The sequence below is a fragment of the Natrix helvetica genome (genome assembly GCF_964273705.1).
Source record: "Natrix helvetica genome assembly, chromosome: 2".
Lineage (NCBI taxonomy): Eukaryota > Metazoa > Chordata > Lepidosauria > Squamata > Natricidae > Natrix > Natrix helvetica.
The window spans coordinates 296,305,905-296,328,692 of NC_138552.1; the positions used below are offsets into that span (position 1 = coordinate 296,305,905).

The following is a 22,788-nucleotide window of genomic DNA, read 5'->3' on the forward strand; positions in this document are numbered from 1 at the left end:
TTTTCTCCCTTTCTCTCTCTTTCTCTGTCTCCCTTTGTCTTTTTCTTTCCTTCTTTCTTTCTCTTTCTTTTTCTTCATCTCTCTCTTTCTGTCTGTCTTTTTCTTTCTTCGTTCTCTTATTCTTTCTATCTGTCTGCCTTCCTCCCCCACTCCCCGCGAAGAACTGAAGCAAGCCTGTTGAATGAAAAGGGAAAAAGAAAGTCCAATTGCCTCTTTTGGGGACTTTCTCTCTCTCTCTTTCCTTCCCTGGACATTTAACACCCCCCCCCTGCTTTTTCCGCCCCCCCCCCCTTTCTCCCCCTCCTGGACTCCAGGGCGCTGCTGGATCTTCTCCTGCTTGAACGTGATGAGGCTGCCATTCATGAAGAAGCTGAACATCGAGGAGTTTGAGTTCAGCCAGTCCTACCTCTTCTTTTGGGACAAGGTACGGCTGGCGCAGGACCACAATTTAAATCCCCCAGCCAGCAGGCTTTAAGAGGGGTGGGCCTCCACTCCCAGAATGCTGGCTGGGGAATTCTGGGAGTTGAAGTCCTTCCCTCTTCTTAAAAGTTTCCAGACAGAGAGACAAGGAGGCTGTTAGTCTTGTGTTTACAGCTGTTGTGAACAAGCCAAGCCTCTGCCTCTCAGCTGTTATTGTGAAACCGGGAATGAGGTGGAAAAGACAATGATTCAAAAATGACACTTTATTTTTCCTGCCTCTTGTAAGAAGCAACTTTTCCTCCTTGCGGTTTGGAAGGAGCTGCTCTTGGGCGGATCTCCGATTGATTTACGGACTTGCTTGCTTCCTTCCCGGAGCTTCAGGGCATACCTGACAGGGGGGGGGGGGGGGGGGAAGGGTTGAAAACAACTCACACTCCGCAATTAGAAATGACAATAGAAAATTGCCAAGAAGGGAAAGTGAGGTCAGGAAAAAGAACCCAAAATGTTGAAATACGATATTGGGGGCTGTTTCTGACTTGACTCCTTTCTAGCTCTCTCTCAGCACTGATGGTGTGACGTAGGTGGGTCATGGAATGTCTGCAAGAATACCCCCGTTCCCTTCTAGCAGTGATGGTATGACCTAGTAGGGTCATGAAACGTCTGCAAGAAAGCCACTTGGCTCACAAGGACAACAAGGCCCCCCCAGTCCTTCTCTTCCTCCTCCCTCCTATAAACCCCCCTCCCTTCTACACTTTCAAGAGGGGTCCTTGGTGCTCTCTGAGATTGGTGGTTTTCTTGCAGATGTTTCATGACCCAACTAGGTAACGTCATCAGTGCTAGAAGGGAGAGGGGGTTTGCAGAGAGGAAGAGGAAGAGGAGGAGGGAGGACTGTGGCATCCTTGGTGCTCTGTGAGCTGGGTGGTTTCCTTGTAGACGTTTCATGACCCAACTAAGGAACATTATCAGTGCTAGAAAAAGGAGGGTTTGTGGAGAGGAGGAAAAGAGGAGGAGGTGGAGGAAGAGGAGGAGGAGAAAAAAGGGGAAGAGGGGGAGAAAAAGAGGAGGGGAACTGTGGGGTTCTTGGTGCTCTCTGAGCTTGGTGGTTTTCTTGCAGACATTTCATAACCCAGCTAGGTAACATCATCAGTGCTGGAAGGGAAGGGGGTTTGCTCTCTGGTTGTATCCTACCAGCTTGTCCTTGGGAGGGTAGGATAAAAACACCAGATATACCACATTTTTTGGAGTACCGTGATTTTGAAGAGGTAATTTTTTTAAAAAAAGGTTTTTGCACTCTGCAAGCCTCCCAAACCCTCTGCGCGCCTCGGCTTTTTCAAAAAAAGTGGGGGTCATGTAGAGGCTTTAGGAGGCTTGTAGAATGCTCCTGGGGGGCTGGTGGGGGCAAAAACAAGCAAACAACGGCCCGTTTTTTGCTCGTTTTTGCCTTCCCCAGCCCTCGAGGACTTTGCAAGCCTCCCAAACCCTCTGCACATCCATTTTGGTGAAGGGGGCGGGGTTTCAACAGGCCAAAAATGCTGTATTCAATGTATAAGACGCACCCAGCCTCTTTTTTTGGGGGGGGGGAAAGGTGCATCTTATACTCCGAAAAATACGGTAGTCCAAATATCTGGCTGACTCCCCCACCCCAAGAACCACAAGGGAAGGGCGCGGTGATGGTTGGGCAGCTGCCGATAGAAGGATAGCCAGGCAGGCAGACCTTTGGGGCGAATTAGCTGGATAGGCTGGGGTTCTGACGCCATTCTCCTCTGTCTGCACCCCCAGATCGAACGCTGCTACTACCTCCTCCACGCCTTCATCGACACCGCGCAGGAGCCCGTCGACGGACGGCTGGTGCAATTCCTGCTCACCAACCCTTGCAACGATGGCGGCCAGTGGGACATGCTGGTGAACATCATCGGTAAGACCAGCCATTGTCCTCCTCTTCTTCCTCCTCCTCTTCTCCTTCCTCCTCCTCTTCTCCTTCCTGCTTCTCCTCCTCCCCCCTCACAGCCTTCTAGCACTGATAATATTTGGCTAATGAAATGTCTATAAGAAAACTACCAAGCTCAAAGAGTATCAAGAACCCCACAGTTCTCCTCCTCCTCCTCCTCCTCTCCACAAACTCCACCCCCTAGTTGGGTCATGAAACTTCAGCAACTAAACCACCAAGCCCGGAGATCAATAAAGACCCCTCAATTCTCCTCCTCCCTCCTCTTCGTCTTCCTCCCCTTCATTCCTTCCTCTTCCCCTTCTAGTCCTCTTCTACCTCTCTGCAAACCCCCTTCCTTGTAATACTGATGATGTTCCCTAGTTGGGTCATGAAACGTCTGCAAGAAAACCACCCAGCTCAGAGAGCACCAAGGACCCCACAGTCCTCCCCCCCCTCCTCCTCTTTTTCTTCTTCTTCCTCCTCCTCCTCTTCCTCTCTGCAAACCCCCTCCCTTCTCGTACTGATGATGTTCCCTAGTTGGGTCCTGAAACGTCTGGGAGAAAAGCCCCCAGCTCCAAGAGCACCAAGGACCCCTCCATTCAACCCCCAGCTACAAATCTTCTCCTTGATTGAGACTTTCTTTCATCTGAGGCGGGGGGGGGGGGGGCTGGTGTGATAACTTGTGTTGAATTGTGGATTTTTTTGGGTCTTAAAAAATAGAAAAGTACGGCGTTGTTCCCAAGAAGGTTTTCCCCGAATCCAATACGTCCGAGACCTCCAGACGGATGAATGACATTCTCAACAACAAGGTAAGGGGGGACGGAGGAGGGAGGGTTGGCCACTGGGAGACCTCTGGGAGCTCAGGCGCTTCCTGGAGACACCAGCAGAATTCGAACCCCCTCGGCAGCTGACTCACATTTACGACGGTTGCAGTGTCCTGAGGTCACCTGATCCCCCCTTGTGACCTTCTGGCCATCAAACTCAACGGGGAAAGTTGGATTCCCTTCACAGCCCTGTTACTGATTTAACAGCTGCAGTGATTCACTTAACAGCCGTGGCGAGCAAGGCCGTAAAACGGGGCAAAACCCACTGAACAGCTGTCTTATTTAGAAACTTGGGTCAGAAACTTTGGCTGAAGTTGTGGTCGTAAGCCTGGAGCGTAGAAAACACTCCGCAACATAAATTTTGGGCTCACGTCGTAACTTGAAGTCTGCCTCTAGTCCACAACTTACAAGAGTTCATTTAGTGACAGTTCAAAGTTACAACAGGAAAAAGGGACTCACGACCGTTTTCACTTAACGACCGTTGCACCATCCCTGTGGTCACGTGATCAGAATCCAGCCACTTAGCCACCGACTCGTATTTATGACGGCCGTAGTATCCCGGGGGGGGGGGTCACGTGATCCCCTTCTGCGACCTTCCTACAAACAAAGTCAATGAGGGGAAGCCAGATTCATTTAACGACCATGTTCCTGACTTAACCCCTGCAGTGATTCACTTAGCAACTGTGGCAAGAAAAATCATAAGATGGGGCAAAACCCCCTTAACAAATATCTTAATAGAATAACAGAGTTGGAAGGGACCTTAGAGGTCATCTTGTCCACACACCCCCACCCAAGCAGGAGACCCCACACCATTTCTGACCGATGGCAGCTCAGTCTCTTCTTGAAAGCCTCCAGGGATGAAGCTCCCACAACTTCCGAAGGCAACTTCTGTTCCATGGGTTGATTGTTCTCACTGTCAGAAAATTCCTCCTTATTCCAGGTTGAATCTCTCTTTCCATCCATTGTTCCTTGTCTGGTCTTCAAAGGTGCTTTGGAGAATAGCTTGACCCCCTCCTCCTCTCTGGGGAAGCCCCTCAAATATTGGAAGATGCTCTCCTGTCTCCCCTGGTCCTTCTCTTCACTAGACTAGCCAGGCCCAGTTCCTGTAACCGTTCTTCATGTTTTAGTCTCCAGATCTTTGATCATCTTAGATAGATTCAGATTAACAGAGTTGGAAGGGACCTTGGAGGTCATCTAGTCCAACCCCTTGCTCAACCAGGAGACCCTACACTATTTCTGACAGATGGTAGTCCAGTCTCTTCTTAAAAGCTTCCAGTGATAAAGCTCCCACAACCTCTGTTCCATGGGTTGATTGTTCTCACTATCATAGAAATTTTCTCCTTATTTCCAGGTTGAATCTCTCCTTGATCAGTTTCCATCCATTATTATTCCTTGTCTGGCCTTCAGGTAAAATAGCTGGACCCCCTTCCTCCTCTCTGGGGAAGCCCCTCCTCAAATATTGGAAGATGCTCTCCTGTCTCCCCTGGTCCTTCTCTTCCCTAGTCTAGCCAGGCCCACTTCCTGCAACCCGTTCACCGGATGTTTTAGTTTTTACCTTTAGCAACATAGCATTATTATATATGCCTCAAATAGATTGATGTATGCCTTAATGATATATTGACGTTGTTTTAACTGCTGATGAGAGCTCTCAGGGTTTAATATATGATGGGCGGCTGAATAAATGCTTTAAATAAACAGCTAAGTCACCCCGTAAATTGTTTTGGGGAGAAGCCGCCTCGTGCAGAGGTCGGACAAGGAAGAAGAGGCAGCGAGCCCAAAAGATTAAAAGCAGGAGATCAAAGACCAGGAAATCTAATTAAAACTCCTTTGCATATGAAGTATAAAGACTTGCTGGCGAATCCTTCCACCAAATTCTTGGTCAATCGTCCTGGCTTTCCCTACGTCTCTACCTACCCCTTCTTCTGGGTCTTGAAAAAAGCATCCTCACTCTACTCATCCAAGACCTGACAGTCAGGAGTGTGAGCTCGAGGTAGAGGCAGATGTAGGGACTCCTGCTTGGGCAGGGGGGTTGGATTAGATGACCTGCAAGGTCCCTTCCAACTCTGTTAATCTGACTTGCTTGGCTTCCCCTTGGCCTGTTGTTGTTAGTTACGAAGTCATGTCCGACCCATCGCGACCCCATGGACCACGTCCCTCCAGGCCTTCCTGTCATCTCCCATCCTCTGGAGTCCATTGAAGCTCACGCCGGCTGCTTTGGTGACTCCATCCAGCCACCTCCTTCTCTGCCGTCCCCTTCTTCTTCTTTTGCCCTCCATCGTTCCCAGGGAGTCCTTCTTCCTTCTGATCATGTGGCCAAAGTCTTTGAGTTTCCTCTTCAGGATCCTGCCTTCTAAAGAGCAGCCAGGGAGGATCTCCTCTAGGACTGACCGGTTGGATGGCCTTGCACTCCAAGGGACTCGATGCAGAAGTCTTCTCCAGCACCAGAGTCCAAAGGCCTCCATTCTTTGGCCCTCAGCCTTCCTTACGGTCCAACCTTCACAGCCATCCATTGCAACTGGGAAAACCACAGCCTTGACTATGCACACTTGTGTTGGCAGGGGGATGTCTCTGCTTTTTAGCATGCTGTCTAGATTTTTCCTCCCCAGGAGCAAGCCTCTTTTAATTCCTTGGCTGCAGTACCCATCTGCGGTGATCTTGGACGCCCATGAAAATAAAATCGGTCACTCCCTCCATTTCTTCCCCATCTATTTTCCAGGAGTTGAGAGGGCTGGATGCCATGATTTTAGTTTTCTAAGTTTCCTTGGCCTGTAGTTCTCGACTTACAACGGAGACCATAAGCGTCTTTTTTTTTTTTAGTCACTTGCAAAATAACAACGGAATTTTAAAAAAGAGACACTTCAGTTCCCCGTACTTAACACCCACAAACTCCACAATCACCTGAACAGCAAAATTCAGGCACCTGGCAAGTTTTTAACAAAGGTTGCAGCATCCCAAGGTCACATAGCTGCCATTTGTGACTTTCCCAGCTGGCTTCCGGCAAGCAAAGTCAAGTGGGGGAAGCCAGATTCGCTTAACGACTGCAGGGATTTACCTAACAACCAGTTTTTTTGGGGGGGGGGGAGGAATTCTAGGAGTTGAAATCCGCGCATCTTAAGAGTTGCCTGAGGTTGGGAAACACTGCATTAGAGGGGTGTTTGCGACGGTTGTAAGTACGAGAACCGTAAGTGTCGTTAATTCTGCTGTAACTTTGGCCGCTAAGCAAAGTTACAACGCAACTAAGAGAAAGACACTTACGGTCCTCGTACTTACAACCGTTGCAAGCACTCCTCTAAAGCAGTGATGGTTGTAAGTACGAGGACCATAAGTGTCTTTATTTATTTTTTTAGTTCCACTGTAACTTTGGCTGCTAAGCTTCATTGCAGATAGTCCTCGACTTACAACAAAACAGATGCCCAATTTTTTACATTGCTGTGAGATAGATGTTTCGTGAGATTGGCTCCGTGTTATGTCCTTCCTTGCCGCGGTTGCTAAGTGAATCACTGGAGCTGTTATCAATGCGGTTGTTAAATGAACCTGGACGGAGGGATGAGACCCTTTTCAAGACCCAGAAGAAGGGGTAGGTAGAGACGGGAAAGCCAGGACGATTGGCCAAGAATTTGGTGGAAGGATTCGTCAGCTAGTCTTTATACTTCATATGCAAATGAGTTTTAATTAGATTTCCTGGTCTTTGATCTCCTGCTTTTAATCTCTTGGGCTCGCTGCCTCTTCTTCCTTGTCGGCTTCTCCCCAAAACAATTTACTTGGCTGTTTATTTAAAGCATTTATTCATCATATATTAAACCCTGAGAGCTCTCATCAGCAGTTAAAACAACGTCAACATATCATTAAGGCATACATCAATCTATTACAGCCAGTCCTCTACTTACGACCACAATGGAAGCCAAACTTTATGCCGCTAATAATGCTATGTTGCTAAAGACATTTGTTAAATGATTTTTGCCCCATCTTAACGACTTTTCTTGCCACATTTTGTTATCGGCATCCCGGCGGTTGTTGAGTTAGTCGCACGGTTGTTAAGCGAGCCTCGCCCCGTTTTACGGCCTTCCTTCCCACTGGTGAAGCGAAACACTGCAGTGATCAACTTCACAAGACAGTCGTTAAGTGAATCTGGCCTCCCGCTTGATTTTGCCCATCGGAAGGGTCGCAGAAGGGGATGGCGTGGCCTTAAGGGACACTGAGGCGGTCATAACTATGAGTTGCTTGCCAAGAATCCGAATTTCGGTCAGGTGACCGTGGGGTTGCTGCATCAGTCGTTAAATGAAAAACGGTCATAGCTCCCTTTTTTTCAGCACTATTGTAACTTTTTTTTAAAAAAAGGGTTTCCCCCCCCCAATTACAATTGAATTCAGTTCAATTACATTGTGCCGTTTTAACTTGAAACAGTCACTAAATGACCTCTTGTAAGCCAAGGTCCTTAAAGCATTTATTTATATTATATAGCTGCCCATCCTATATCAAACTCCGGATGTTCCCAACCAGCAGCTAAAACAGCGATCAATAGATCACAAAAGCACACGCAGATCTATTAAAAGCACAAACATGAAAACAGGGCACCAAGCTAAGCTTTGCACCGTCTTTAAGCAAGTGATTCTCCAAAGCATCAGAAAACAGGACAAGAAGCAATGGATGGAAACGAATGAAGGAGAGAAGCAACCCGGAATGAAGGGGAAACTTCCTAACAGTGAGGGGAATTAACCAGTGGAACAGCTGGCCACCAGAAGCTGTGAAAAACCTCCAACACTGGACGTTTTTAAGAAGATGTTGGATAGTCATTTGTCTGGAACGGCATAGGGATTCTTCCCCTGAGCCCAGGGTTGGACTAGAAGACCTCCAAGGTCCCTTCCAACTCGGTTATTCTGCTATCCTTCCTTCCTCCCTCCCTTCCTTCCTTCCTTCCTTCCTTCCTTCCTTCCTTCCTTCCTTCCTCTATGCAGTTATCCTTCCTTCCTTCCTTTCTCTGTTATGAGGTTATTCTTCCTCCCTCCCTCCCTCCCTCCCTCCCTCCCTCCCTTCCTTCCTTCCTTCCTTTCTGTTATACGGTTATCCTCCCTCCTTCCCTCCCTCCCTCCTTCCTTCCTTCCTTCCTCTGTTATGTGGATATCTTTCCTTCCCTCCCTCCCTCCCTTCCTTCCTGTTATGCGGTTATCCTTCCTTCCTTTCTCCCTCCCTCCTTCCTTCCTTCCTCTGTTAAGTGGTTATCTTTCCTTCCTTTGTTATGCGGTTATCCTCCCCCCCTTCCTTCCTTCCTTCTTTCCTTCCTTCCTTCCTTCCTTCCTTCCTTCCTTCCTTCCTTCCTTCCTTCCTTCCTTCCTTCCCCTGTTATGTGGTTATCTTTCCTTCTCTCCCTCCTTCCCTTCCTTCCTTTGTTATGCGGTTATCCTCCCCTCCCTCCTTCCTCTGTTATGTGGTTATCCTTCCTTCCTTCCTTCCTCTGTTATGTGGATATCTTTCCTTCCCTCCCTCCCTCCCTCCCTTCCTTCCTCTGTTATGTGGTTATCCTTCCTCCCTCCCTCCCTCCATCCTTCCTTCCTTCCTTCCTTCCTTCCTTCCTTCCTTCCTTCCTCTGTTATGTGGATATCTTTCCTTCCCTCCCTCCCTCCCTCCCTCCCTTCCTTCCTTCCTCTGTTATGTGGTTATCCTTCCTCCCTCCCTCCATCCTTCCTTCCTTCCTTCCTTCCTTCCTTCCTCTGTTATGTGGATATCCTTCCTTCCCTCCCTCCCTCCCTCCCTCCCTCCCTTCCTTCCTCTGTTATGTGGTTATCCTTCCTCCCTCCATCCTTCCTTCCTTCCTTCCTTCCTTCCTTCCTTCCTTCCTTCCTTCCTTCCTTCCTCTGTTATGTGGATATCTTTCCTTCCCTCCCTCCCTCCCTCCCTTCCTTCCTTCCTTCCTCTGTTATGTGGTTATCCTTCCTCCCTCCCTCCCTCCCTCCTTCCTTCCTTCCTTCCTTCCTTCCTTCCTTCCTCTGTTATGTGGATATCCTTCCTTCCCTCCCTCCCTCCCTCCCTCCCTTCCTTCCTCTGTTATGTGGTTATCCTTCCTCCCTCCATCCTTCCTTCCTTCCTTCCTTCCTTCCTTCCTCTGTTATGTGGTTATCCTTCCTCCCTCCCTCCCTCCCTCCCTCCCTTTCTTCCTCCATCTCTGGAGGTTTTTAAGAAGAGACTGGACAGCCATTTGTCTACAACACTATAGGGTCTTCTACTGAGCAGGGGGTTGGACTAGATGACCTCCAAGGTCCCTTCCAATTCTGTTATTCTGTTCTGTTCTCTTCCTTCGAAGGAGCAGATATTTGGAAGGTATACTTATTTATTTTATAAGCTTGTATTTGTTTTTTAAGATATTCTTATTTATTGCATAATAAGATATATGCCTCTTACAGATATATTTCTTTTTTCCCAACAGATGCGGGAATATTGCCTCCGGCTACGGAACATGGTCGAGACCGGATGCAGCAAAGAGGAGCTTTCGGCAGCTGTCGACACCATGATTGAGGAGGTAGGTGGTCCTTGGGGGAGGGACCCCCGTCCTGGTATTTGGGGGGCTGCTTCCGAAGAAGTATATTCCGGATTTGCAGCCATGCCTCCAAAGTGCCTGATCTTACCATGAAACCCCCGGTGTCCTGACTCAGCTCCCCAAACACGGCAAATCCTCTGAAGTGAACTCAGAGATTCCTTGAAGAATAATAAGTTTTTTATTTCTTATTTTGTACAAAAATATCTGTGTGTCCTTTATTGGGGGCGCCGGCAGCCCCGGCAAAACGTTTCTCTCTCACCATAGGCTAACAAGTCCGGCCACACCTATTCATCTCCACCTTTGATCCACATTGCTAGGGTGGGGCTTTGCTAGCAGCAGTGGCTCTTCCGTCCCGAGGACCAGCCCATAGATTTCCACTGTCCTCCTCTCCACTGCCTTCTGCACATCCACATGTCAGGCACTGGACCCAGCTGCTCCTCCTCTTCCTCATCCGTCAGACCTGGGGGCTGTTGACTCTCCATCTGAGGGCTGACGGACGTCCCAGGCCCTGCCTCTGACAATTCCATTCCCTCTTCCGCCTCGGAGTTCCCAGGTTGCCCTGATGCTGACCTCTGACTCCTACGCCTCCTTCCTCCTCCTCCTCCTCCTCTGATTTGGCTACCCGAGGGGCCCACACCTGGCTGGTGCAGAAACCTAGAATGAGTATTAAAAAAGGTTTTAGGCACATATACAGTTAGAGGTTAAGGTGGCTCAGGGGCTAAGACGCCGAGCTTGTCGATCAGAAAGATCTGCAGTTCAACGGTTCGAATCCCCAGCGCCGCGTAACGCAGTGAGCTCCCGTGACTTGTCCCAGCTTCTGCCAACCTAGCAGTTCGAAAGCAGGTAAAAAATGCAAGTAGAAAAACAGGAACCACCTTTGGTGGGAAGGGAACAGCGTTCCGTGCGCCTTTGGCATTTAGTCATGCCGGCCACATGACCACGGAGACGTCTTCGGACAGCGCTGGCTCTTCGGCTTTGAAACGGAGATGAGCAGCGCCCCCTAGAGTCGGGAACGACTAGCATAGATGTGCCAGGGGAACCTTTACCTTGACAGTTAGAGGTAATCCTCAATGGAGCCCAAACTTTACGTTGCTAAGTGAGAAAGTGATGAAGTGAATTTGGCCCCCTTTTGCAACTCTTCTTGCTAAGGGAATCACTGCCGTCGTTAAATTAGTCAGATGGTTATTAAGTGAATCTGGCTTTGCCGGTCGGAAGGTCGCAAAAAGGGATCGCGTGACCCCCACAACCGTCAGGAATGGGAGTCCATTGCCATGCCTTGGAATTTTGAACACGTGGCCACGGGGATGCTGCAACGGTCGTAAGTGTGAAAAATGCTCATAAGTCACTTTTTTCTGTGCTGTTGTAACTTCAAGCCGTCACTAAGTGAACTTGAGTGCTACCTGTAGTCCATCACTTAAGTCATTTTGTTCAAAGTTCCAACCGTTCTGAAAATGTGGACACTAGAGGGCGGTAGCGGACAATGTATAAGGCAGCCATCCTCTCTGCTGCTGAGCACAGAGCAATCCACTAGTCCTCAAGTTACGACCATAACTTAGAATTGCCATGGCTAAGCAAGGTGGTGGTTTAAGTCCACTGTGTTCCATTTTACGACCTTTTTTACCGGGGTGGTTAAGCAAATCACTGCAGCTATTTAGTGAATCGTGCAGTCGTTAAGCGAATCCAGCTCCCCCGTTGACTCTGCTTTTTGGGGGGAAGGTCACAGATGTGATTCTCTGACCCCAGGACAGGGCAACCATCGTAAATGCAAGTAGTCCTCAACTTACAACCGTTCGTTTAGTGGCCGTTTAAATCAAGGAAACACCCAAGCTCAAGAGAGTAGAAAAGAAGAGATTGGATAGCTACCTGGCTGAAATAGTACAGGGCCTCCTGCTCGAGCAGGGGGTTGGACTAGAGGACCTCTAAGGTCCCATCTAAGGATCAATCTATTCTGATTGATCTTTATCTATAAATTAGCCCCAAGGACCCCACGGTGCTTCTCCTCCTCGCAAAGCCAGATTCACTTAACCCTGTTGCTAACTTAGCAACGGCTGTGATTCATTTAATAACCGTGGCAAGAAAGCTCGTAAAACATACATGCCCCATACATCCCTGCGACCCGTCCACTCACACAGAGAGGGACTACTCCGGGTGCCGTCCTCCAGAGAGTGCCAGAGGGCAGCGCCCAGGAGTAGGGCCTTCTCTGTAGTGGGCCCCCCCTTTTGGAATGACCTCCCCCCAGACATCAGGACAACAACCGACCTTCGCTCCTTCCGTATGAAGCTGAAAACCTACCTGTTTCGACTAGCTGACCTGGCATAATACTACAACCTCTCCAGCCCAGGGCATTTTTAATTGGTAATTTTAGTTTTTAAGGGTTAATTTCACTGGGGTTTTAACTTTTTTAGGTATTGTAACTTATTTATTTATTCTTACCTCCTCTGTACGCTATATAATACTTTTGTACGTCGCCCCGAGTCCCTGTGGGGAGAGGGGGCGACTAATAAGTTCAAGTAATAAATAAATAAATAAATAAAAGGGGGCAAAACTCGCTTAACGGTTTCTTGCTTAGCAACAGAAATTTTGAGCTCAATTGTGGTTGTAACCCGAGGACACGCCTGTAGATTCTGCTCACTTTTTATCTGTTTTTGTTTAAACATTGAATAAAGCTTACATACATTCATACATATATATCCCCTTTTCTGACCTTCTGACCAGCAATGGGGAAGCCGGACCCACTTAACAACCAGGTTCAAACTCACGCAGCTACCCACGGCTTCCGTTCAGGGCGTGGCTGGGTTTCCACAACCACGTTCTCCCGTCCTCTTCCAGGTGTTCAGAGTCGTCAGCATCTGCCTGGGGAACCCTCCCACCACCTTCTGCTGGGAATATAATGACAAGGAGAAGAATTATCACAAGATTGGGCCCATCAGCCCCGTGAAGTTCTACCAGGACCACATCAAACCATTGTTCGATATGGAGAACAAGGTAGGAAGATCTTGCGATGCAAACCAATATGAAGTGATCGTTTCCCTGATCCTGGAATCTGTTGTGACCCGCCAGTGGCCAGTGGAGCTGGCAGCAGATTCGGGCAGTGAGGAGGGTTGGGGAGGAACCTGGGCCAGTCCTGGAGTCTGGGGACGGCTCGGAGGAGGGCTCTGCAGCAAAGAGTGCTGCCCCAAACCTGGTCCTTCAAGACTTCTAACGATTGATCCGTCGTCACTCAGCCCATCCGTCTTGCTCCTGCTTGTCCTCTTCCCTTGAAAGAGGCGGTTGTGAGGCCCCTGCTCAAGAAGCCTTCCCTGGACCCAACGGACCTAGTCAATTATCGTCCAGTCTCCAACCTTCCCTTTTTAGCGAAGGTTGTAGAGAGTGTGGTGGCACAACAATTTCCACGTCACCTGGAGGAGAATGATTATCTAGACCCGCGCCAGTCCGGCTTCCGACCCGGGCACAGCACTGAGACAGCCTTGGTCGCGTTGGTTGATGATCTCTGGAGGGCCAGAGATAGGGGCTGTTCCTCTATCCTGGTCCTATTAGATCTCTCGGCGGCTTTTGATACCATCGACCATGGTATCCTGTTGCACCGGCTAGAGGGGCTGGGAGTCAGGGGCACCGTTTTACGGTGGTTTGGCTCCTACCTCTCTGACCGGACGCAACGTGTGTTGGCAGGGGAGCAGAGTTCGACCCGGAGGTCACTCACATGTGGAGTGCCACAGGGGTCGGTGCTCTCGCCTCTCCTGTTCAACACATACATGAAACCGCTGGGCGAGATCATCCGTGGTTTTGGGGTTGGATATCATCTGTATACTGATGATACTCAGCTGTACATTTCCACCCCGAACCACCCCAACGAGGCCGTCGAAATGATGTCCCGGTGTTTGGAGGCCGTATGGGTCTGGATGGATGGCAACCGACTAAAACTCAACCCCTCCAAGATGGAGTGGCTGTGGCTTCCGGCCTCCCGGTTCAACCAGATGCTTCCATCTCTGGCCATTGGGGGCGAGCAACTGGCCCCCGTGGAACGGGTGCACAATTTGGGCGTCCTCCTGGATGCCCAGCTGTCCATGGATGACCATGTAACAGCCGTGGCAAGGGGGGCGTTCCATCAGGTTCGCCTGATGTGCCAATTGCGCCCCTTATTGGACCGGGATGCCCTACGCACAGTCACCCACGCGCTAGTGACGTCTCGCCTGGACTACTGCAATGCTCTCTACATGGGGCTTCCCTTGAGATGCACTCGGAGACTGCAGTTGGTCCAGAATGCGGCCGCGCGGGTGATTATGGGGAGGATTAGATACTCCCATGTGACACCTCTCCTGCGCGAGCTGCACTGGCTTCCTGTAGTCTACCGAGTGCGTTTCAAGGTTTTGATTATGATCTTTAAAGCACTTCATGGCACAGGACCTAGTTACATGCAGGATCGCATCCTGCCCCACACATCCCTACGACCAATCCGCTCACACAGAGAGGGACTTCTTCGGGTGCCGTCCGCTAAACAGTGTCGGGGGGCGACACCCAGGAGCAGAGCCTTCTCTGTGATGGGCCCAGCCCTGTGGAATGACCTCCCCCGTGACATCAGGATTACTTCCGATCTCCGCTCCTTCCGTGTACAGCTGAAGACCCACCTCTTTCAATTATCTGGCTTGGCTCAACCGTAAATTTTTTCTTATTCCTCCTGACTGTCCTTTTAAATTTTAAATTGTGGTATTACTAATGGGGTATTTTAATGGTGACTTTTAACTGTCTAAATGTGATGTAATTTGTTACCTCCTCCGTGCATGTATGTCTTTGTATATGTGTGTATTTGGATGTTTATGTGTTTGCACATATGTTTTATGTTTTATATGTCTTATTGTACGCTGCCCCGAGTCCTGTGTGGAAAGGGAGCGGCTAATAAATTCAAATTTATTATTATTATTAGTTATCAGCTGCTTTCAGAGTCAGACCTCAGTGAGGCAGAAGAACAGCTGGAGCCTGTTCCCAGTGTGCACATGCGCAGAGTGGCCAGAGGAAGGGAACGGCTAAGGGACAGGGGTCGACTCAGGACTAAAGGCACAAGTGGATGCTGAATGGCCCCTCCCAGAGGCAGCAAAGGAGCAAAAGGGGAGTGGAGTTTGCAGGAGACACTTAGTTCCACTTGGGAGTAAGGCCACAGGTGGACGATGAATGGCCCCTCCCAGAGGGAATAAAAGGGGAGCGAAAGGGGAGTGGAGTTTGCAGGAGACAATTAGTTCGCTTATTTGGTTCGTGACTCTCCGAGAACTCCTTGCCAAGTTCTGCAGCTCTCGGCCTGGCAGCTCTCCAAGCCAGAGAAGGTCTGTGACTGTGAATCCTCCCTGGAAAGCTAGATGTGAAGGAGCAGAATTCACAGTCAATTAATAAAAGGGTTTTTTTGTCAGGACAAGGAGTTTGTTTCAGGCTCTCGGGAAGCCTCGATTAGGACAGATTCTCTTTTTTTTAGGGATCTGGGCACATTCCTCACCTGAAATCCCTTTTCTCAAGCCCAGCCCAGCCCAGCTGGCATCCTTCCCAATTTATTCACCATTCCTTCCTTGGTGAAACTAGAATTCCCTTTGGATTCAAACAGGACGGGTGATTTGATTGAAATTCTCCTTTCTCCTGACATCTGAGAAGCCCTCGACGTCAGGATTCCAAATAGCATCCAAAAGTAAAACAGAGATTTCTGTTCATTTATTTCACGGTTTCTGTAGACTACTCTCAGGCGCTGGGCTGGAAACCAGCAGATGGGGAGTTCTAGTTCCACTTTCATCATGAAAGCTGTCTGGGCTGGTTGGGGTGGGGGGACTTTGATCCAATCGCTAGGAGGTTGTGAGTTCTAGTCTCACCTTAGATATGAAAGCCAATGGGGTGACTTTGGGCCAATCACCAGGGGACAATGAGTTCTAGTTTCTGCCTTAGGCAGGAAAGGCGGCTGGGTGACTTTGGGCCAATCCTTAAGAGCTTGGGAATTCTAGTCCTGCCTTAGGCAGGAAAGGCGGCTGGGTGACTTTGGGCCAATCCTTAAGAGCTTGGGAATTCTAGTCCTGCCTTAGGCAGGAAAGAAGGCTGGGTGACTTTGGGCCAATCAGCAGGAGACATTGAGTTCTAGTTTTTGCCTTAGGCATGTAAGGCGGCTCGGTGACTTTGGACCAATCACCAGGAGACAGTGAATTCTAGTCCCACCTTAGGCAGGAAAGAAGCCTGGATGACTTTGACCCAATCTCTAGGAGCTTGTGAGTTCTAGTGCTACCTTAGAGATGAAAGCCAATTGAGTAACTTTGGGACAATCACCAGGCGACGAGTTCTAGTCCTGCCTTAAGCATGAAAGCCAGCCGGGTGATTGCGGCCCAATCACCATCCCTGGTTTAAACCGTCCTGTCTGGCTGGTGGGGCATCCCAGTCGATCCGGGTGTGGGTGGGTGTCACCCCTCCCTTGCACCTGGCTACCCCTAACCCCCTGTTCCCCTTTCCTCTCCATCTCACAGGTGTGCCTGGTGAACGATCCTCGACCCCGGAATAAATACAATCAGCTCTACACGGTGGAGTACCTGGGCAACATGGTGGGGGGCAGGAAGACACTTTACAACAACCAGCCGGTGGAGCTATTGAAAAAGATGGTGGCCGCGTCCATTCAGGATGGAGAGGTCAGCCTCTTGCACCCCCAGCCCTGCCCCTCCCAGGGTTGACACCCCCTGCCCACCCCCCAACTCTCTTCTGCCTTTCCATTCTCATCCTGATCACCGTTGCCTGCTCTCTCTCCTCCCGCAGGCTGTGTGGTTTGGCTGTGACGTTGGAAAATGTTTTAATAGCAAGCTGGGCATCAACGATTTGAAGATGTGAGTTTTGGGGGGGACCCCGTGGGTAGGGCGGGGGTGGGGGGGCTGCCCCTGGGGAACTGCTTCGAGGAGGAATCCCCGTTTCTCTCGCTTTGGGGGGGGGGGAAGGTTTTCTTGTCTACCCACGGAGGCCACGATTTATTTTCTTAGGTATTTATTATTTCTTTTATTATTATGTCCCTGTTTCTGTGAGCAATAACTGGGCGGTGAACATGCCTGACACATCTTCCTCCTCGTATTTCCACAGCGACAACCCTGTGAGGTGGGCTGGGCTGAGGGAAAGGGACTGGCCCAAAGGCACCCAGTTGGATTTCATGCCTAAAGCAGGACTAGAATTCCCAGTCTCCTGGTGATTGGCCCAAACTCACCCAGACAGGTTTCATGCCTAAGGCAGGACTAGAACTCCCTGTCTCCCAGGGATTGTCCAAAAGTCACCCAGACAGGTTTCATGCCTAAGGCAGGACTAGAATTCCCAATCTCCTGGTGATTGGCCCAAACTCACCCAGACAGGTTTCATGCCTAAGGCAGGACTAGAATTCCCAATCTGCTGGTGATTGGCCCAAAGTCATCCAATCGGCTTCCATGCCTAGGGCAGGACTAGAATTCCCAGTCTCCTGGTGATTGGCCCAAAGTCACCCATCCGGCTTTCATGCCTAAGGCGGGACTAGAAATCCCAGTCCCCTAGTGATTGGCCGAAAGTCATCCAGCCGGCTTTCATGCCTAAGGCAGGACTAGAATTCACCGTCTTCTGGTGATTGGCTCAAAGTCACCCAGCCAGCTTTCATGCCTAAGGCAGGACTAGAATTCCCAGTCTCCTGGTGATTGGCTCAAAGTCACCCAGCCGGCTTTCATGCCTAAGGCAGGACTAGAATTCCCAGTCTCCTCGTGATTGGCCCAAAGTCACCCAGCCGGCTTTCATGCCTAAGGCAGGACTAGAACTCCCAGTCTCCTGGTGATTGGCTCGAAGTCACCCAGCTGGCTTTCATGCCTAAGGCAGGACTAGAATTCGCCGTCTTCTGGTGATTGGCTCAAAGTCACCCAGCCGGCTTTCATGCCTAAGGCAGGACTAGAACTCCCAGTCTCCTGGTGATTGGCTCGAAGTCACCCAGCTGGCTTTCATGCCTAAGGCAGGACTAGAATTCACCGTCTTCTGGTGATTGGCCCAAAGTCACCCAGACAACGTTTATGCCTAAGGCGGGACTTGAACTCCCAGTCTCCTAGTTTCTAGCCTGGTGTCTTAACCACCAGACCAAATTGGCTCAGTAATACACCGAGTTTCTCATGAAATGCATTTTTTACAAAGAGGGGGGATAAAACAGCCTAGAGTTTTTGGGGTGACCTCTCCCTTCAGTCCCCACCAGCAAGGCATTGTGGGAGTTGAAGTCCACCCAGAAGTCCAAGCCCCCATTCCCTCCCTCCTCCTCCCCCCCCCCCAATTCAGAAACCTTTTCGCCTGTTTTGCAGATACAATCATGAGCTGATGTTTGGGGTGTCGGTCAAGAATATGAAGAAGGACGAGCGGCTGATTTTCGGGGACTCCATGATGACCCATGCCATGGTCATCACAGCCTTCACGAAGAAAGTAAGTTCCTTGGGGCAAACGTTCTTCCCCGCTTTAAATTTCCCTGTCCTGGAGCTTGACCAGGTTGGGTTGACTGGATGACGGGTCATCAGATGGATGTCAACTCAACAACGACCTACGTATATAGGGCCTTCTCCATTCGGTTGGTGTCAACTCTTAGCTAGGTCCGAGGTGCGGAACGAAGGCCCTTTTGATGACTTGTGGACTTCAACTCCCAGAATTCCTGAGCCAGCCAGCATGGCTGGCTCAGGAATTCCGGGAGTTGAAGTCCACAAGTCATCAAAAGGGCCATCGTTCTCCACTCCTGACTCAGATGGACCTTCTCCATGATCTGCCCCAAACCTGGTCCTTCAAGACTTCTAACGATAGATCCATCGTCACTCAGCCCATACATCTTGCTCCTGCTTGTCCTCTTCCCTTCCACCTTTCCCACCATGATGGACTTCTCAAAGGAGCTGACCTTCGTGTTGGTTGTTCTATCAAATCAGTTTGGCGACAACAAAGATGGACAACCTCCGGGTTGAGATGGGTCCCAGCCTGGTCTCTCATCACCACTAGAAATAAGTTCATCTGTTAAAGTGATCTTAGTCCACCCTAGGAAATCTTGAAGGACCACGCGTGGGAGAAATCATCATGCAGAAGGTCTATCCAGGCGGTTCCTGAGAGTCAAAACTTGATCAGTCGGTCAGTGAAAGACCCAAATTGAGAAGCCCACCATGGTGGAAAAAGGGAAAGAGAAGACCAGGGGTGTTCAAACTTGGTAAACATGACGGCTTCTTGACGATGCTGGCTGAGAAATTCTGGGTGTTGATGTCCACATGTCCTCAAGATATCAAGGTTGGAGACCCCTGGAGAAGAGGACATGCTGCCTGAAGGATTTTGGGAGTTGAAGTCCACAAGTCCTCAAGGTGTCAAAGTTGGAAACCCTGTGAGAAGAGGACATGTTGGCTGAGGAATTCTGGGAGTTGAAGTCCACAAGTCCTCAATTATTATTATTATTATTATTTATTATTTATTAGCGTTTATATACCGCCCCCTCTCCCGAAAGGGACTCGGGGCGGTGTACAGTCCGTATCAAAGTACAACAAATTAAAACATAGTAATAACTACATAAATACATGTATGAGAGGAGGATAAAATATGCCAAACTGTACAGCTAAATAAATAAATCGATACAAAAGTTTAAAATCCCAATGTCATATCAGGTTAAGTTTAAAACACTATCCCTCTAAAAACCAGTAAGAATGTATATGCCAGGAGGTAGACGTTACAAATTATGCCAGACCAGCCAGTCGGAACAGGTGTGTCTTCAGTTTCTGTCGGAAGGAGCGGAGGTCAGAAGTGGTTCTAATGTCGGGGGGGAGGTCATTCCAGAGGGTTGGGCCCATCACAGAGAAGGCCCTACTCCTCGGTGTCGCCCGTTGGCATTGCCTCGTGGATGGCACCAGGAGAAGGCCCTCCCTGTGAGAGCGAATTGGCCGCAGGGATGTATGTGGGAGGATGCGATCCCGCAGGTAACTAGGTCCTGTGCCATGGAGCGCTTTAAAGATGGTGATCAGGACCTTGAAACGCACCCGAAAGACCACAGGCAGCCAGTGCAGCTTGCGCAGGAGAGGTGTTACGTGGGAGTACCTAGTACTCCCCATGACTACCCGCACGGCTGCGTTCTGGACTAGCTGCAGTCTTCGGGCGCGTCCCAAGGGAAGCCCCATGTAGAGAGCATTACAGTAGTCCAGGCGAGACGTCACCAGTGCATGAGTGACTGTGCGTAGGGCATCACGGTCCAGAAGGGGGCGCAATTGGCGCACCAGGCAAACCTGGTGGAACGCCCCCCTTGCCACGGCTGCCACATGATCATCCATTGACAGCCGGGCATCTAGGAGGACGCCCAAATTGCGCGCCCGTTCCACAGGGGGCAATTGTTCGCCCCCTATGGCCAGCGTTGGAGTCAGCTGGCTGAACCGAGGTGCCGGTAGCCACAGCCACTCAGTCTTGGAGGGGTTGAGCTTGAGTCTGTTGTCCCCCATCCAGACCCCAACGGCTTCCAAACATCGGGACATCACTTCGACAGCCTCGTTGGGGTGGTTTGGGGTTGAAATATACAGCTGAGTATCATCAGCGTAGAAGTGACACTCAACCCCAAAACCATGGATGATCTCCCCCAGTGGCTTCACATATGCGTTGAACAAAAGGGGCGAAAGGACCGACCCCTGCGGCACCCCACAGGAGAGTGGCCTCGGGGTCGACCTCTGCCCCCTCAAGGTGTCAAAGTTGGAAACCCTGTGAGAAGAGGACATGTTGGCGGAGGAATTCTGGGAGTTGAAGTCCACAAATTCTCCGTTCTAGCAGTATCAAAACAGTGTCCTCCTAGCCAAGCGATGCCAAACATTTTCGGCGCTGAGAAGGGAACGCACACATCGGGGACACAACCCAGAAGAGGAGCTTCCCGTGGGGCATGCGTGCGCTGGGAAATGAACTTCCGGTTTCCAGCGCACGCTTCTGGCTTCCGGCATATGCACATCCCGTTTCCGGTGTGCGTGCACGATGAACAGCTGGCCGAGCACGCATGTGCATGCCAGAAAAAAGAAAACCAACTGATCATTGCAGGCACATGCATGCCAGAAAATCCGGAAGAGGAACGGCCGACGCTATGCATGCCAGGCGACATGGCTCTGCGTGCCACAGGCCCTAGCCTAAAAAGTGATGTTGGGATTTATTTAGCGGGGGTGGTCTCATCCCTCTCAGCCCTGGGAACACTGCCTAGTGCCCTCATGGCGAACCTATCTGTGGGCAGGCATGCCATCGCCAGCTGCTGTTCTGCTTACAATACAATACAATACAATAGCAGAGTTGGAAGGGACCTTGGAGGTCTTCTAGTCCAACCCCCTGCCTAGGCAGGAAACCCTATACCGTTTCAGGCAAATGACTATCCAACATCTTCTTAAAGACTTCCAGTGTTGGGGCATCCACAACTTCTGGAGGCAAGTAGTTCCACTGATTCATTGTTTTCACTGTCAGGAAGTTTCTCCTTAGTTCTAAGTTGCTTCTCTCCTTGATTAGTGTCCACCCATTGCTTCTTGCTTTCTGGGGCTGACATGCGCACCGGCCAGCTGGGCTTCACCGGTGCCTGAAAACAGCCAAAAAAACCAGGTCATGTTTGGGCTGTTTTAAGGGCATTTTCTGGTGGTATTTCAGGACATTTTTATGCCATTTTTGCTTCGAAAAACACTCCATAAATGGCCAAAAACAGGCATGTGCAGGCCGGTTAGCTGCTCTTTGGATTTCCAGTACTCCGGTGCTCATGCACTCATGCACACACGTTCCAGTTTGGGCACTCAATGCTGAAAAAGTTTGCCATCACTGGCCTAGTGGTTAGTCCCCTTAGCAAGCATAGTTCTCTTCCCTTTGAGACAGTGTTTCTCAAGCTTGGGGACTTTAAGTCCTGTGGACTTTGACTCCCAGAATCCCCCAGCCAGCATAGCTGGCTGGGGGATTCTGGGAGTCAAAGTCCACAGGACTTAAAGTCCCCAAGCTTGAGAAACACTGCTTTGAGCATTTCTCAATTCCCTCTCGCCCCCCCCCCCCCTGCTTCATCCTGACCAGCAATCCTGTTGTGGTTGTTTAATATATATTTCCCAACGATGCGGCTCCTAGATAAATATTCCCACCGGCGTTTAGCAGTTGCAAAACCAGGATGGCAGGGGGAAAAAAATGGGAAGAGAAGCAGTTCTCGAAAGCCAAATTAAAACCAGGGATGCTGGGCTGGCAGGGAGCTCGTTTGTCGTAGCAGCCGGTTGTCCAAATTTCTGAAACGTTCTGGACTTCGGGACGCCAAGGAACAAAAGAGGACGTTTTGCAAAAGAACTGCCATTTGGGAGATATTTACATCGAAAAAACCTGCTAGTCCTCGACTTACGACAGTTTGTTTAGCGGCCGTTCAAAGTTGCAAGGGCATTAAAAACTGACTCGACGACCATTTTTCACACTTGCAACGGTTGCAGCTTCTCCACGGGGATCAAAATTTGGATGCTTGGCAAATGACTCATATTTATGACGGTCGTGATCCCCCTTTTGCGACCTTCTGATTTATGAACTGCGTGTTACTAGCTTATCAACTGCCGTGGTTCACTTAACAACTGTGGGAGGAATAGGTCATAAAATGGGGCAAAATTCACTAAAAAAAATGTACCACTTAGCAACAGAAATTTCGGGCCCTGTTGTGGTCGTAAGTTGAGGAATACCTGTGACGTTTCGGTCATTTTCAATCCCAAGGAAGAGAGGTGTTGCAGTCGTAGTTCCCGCTGGATTTTTCTCAGCGCCTGAAATTCTTCTTTCCTTTTCTAGGAAGAACCGGACGAGGGCTACGAGAAGTGGCGGGTGGAGAATTCGTGGGGTGAAGACCGTGGGAATAAAGGTACGGCATCCCTTGTGAAGGTGGGGGGGGGAGGGAGTGGGGGCTTTCATGGTTGAGCCAAGGGGAAAGTAACACATCCCCATGCAAGAAATCTGTTTGTCTGTCTACTGTCTGTCTGTCTATCATTTGCCTATCATTTGCCTATCGTCTGTCTGTCTATAGATGACCTAAAAGGTCCCTTCCACCTCTGTTATTCTATTCTATTTCAAATTCTCTTTTCTTGTATTCTTTCAAATTCTATTCTATTCTATTC

General features: G+C 49.8%; 1 protein-coding gene and 2 long non-coding RNA genes across 3 annotated transcripts in view; 2 read left to right on the forward strand and 1 right to left on the reverse strand.

The window, feature by feature from the left end:
• The window catches only part of LOC309388305, a 393,048-nt gene that overhangs the window by 362,228 nt on the left and 8,032 nt on the right, over positions 1-22,788 (forward strand). The gene's annotated exons all lie outside the window — the stretch shown is intronic.
• The window catches only part of BLMH (bleomycin hydrolase), a 36,929-nt gene that overhangs the window by 6,109 nt on the left and 8,032 nt on the right, over positions 1-22,788 (forward strand). The window contains exons 3-11 of the mRNA XM_081945463.1: positions 315-424; positions 2,200-2,335; positions 3,068-3,156; positions 9,593-9,685; positions 12,533-12,688; positions 16,189-16,347; positions 16,472-16,539; positions 18,004-18,121; positions 22,466-22,535. Coding sequence (XP_081801589.1) covers positions 315-424; positions 2,200-2,335; positions 3,068-3,156; positions 9,593-9,685; positions 12,533-12,688; positions 16,189-16,347; positions 16,472-16,539; positions 18,004-18,121; positions 22,466-22,535 — 999 coding nt within the window. The remainder of the gene's footprint in view (positions 1-314; positions 425-2,199; positions 2,336-3,067; positions 3,157-9,592; positions 9,686-12,532; positions 12,689-16,188; positions 16,348-16,471; positions 16,540-18,003; positions 18,122-22,465; positions 22,536-22,788) is intronic.
• LOC309388301 lies at positions 9,863-12,588 on the reverse strand. Its single transcript, XR_014174743.1, has 2 exons — positions 12,463-12,588; positions 9,863-10,357 (listed from the first exon to the last, which is right to left on the reverse strand). It is a non-coding gene; the product is annotated as an uncharacterized lncRNA (long non-coding RNA).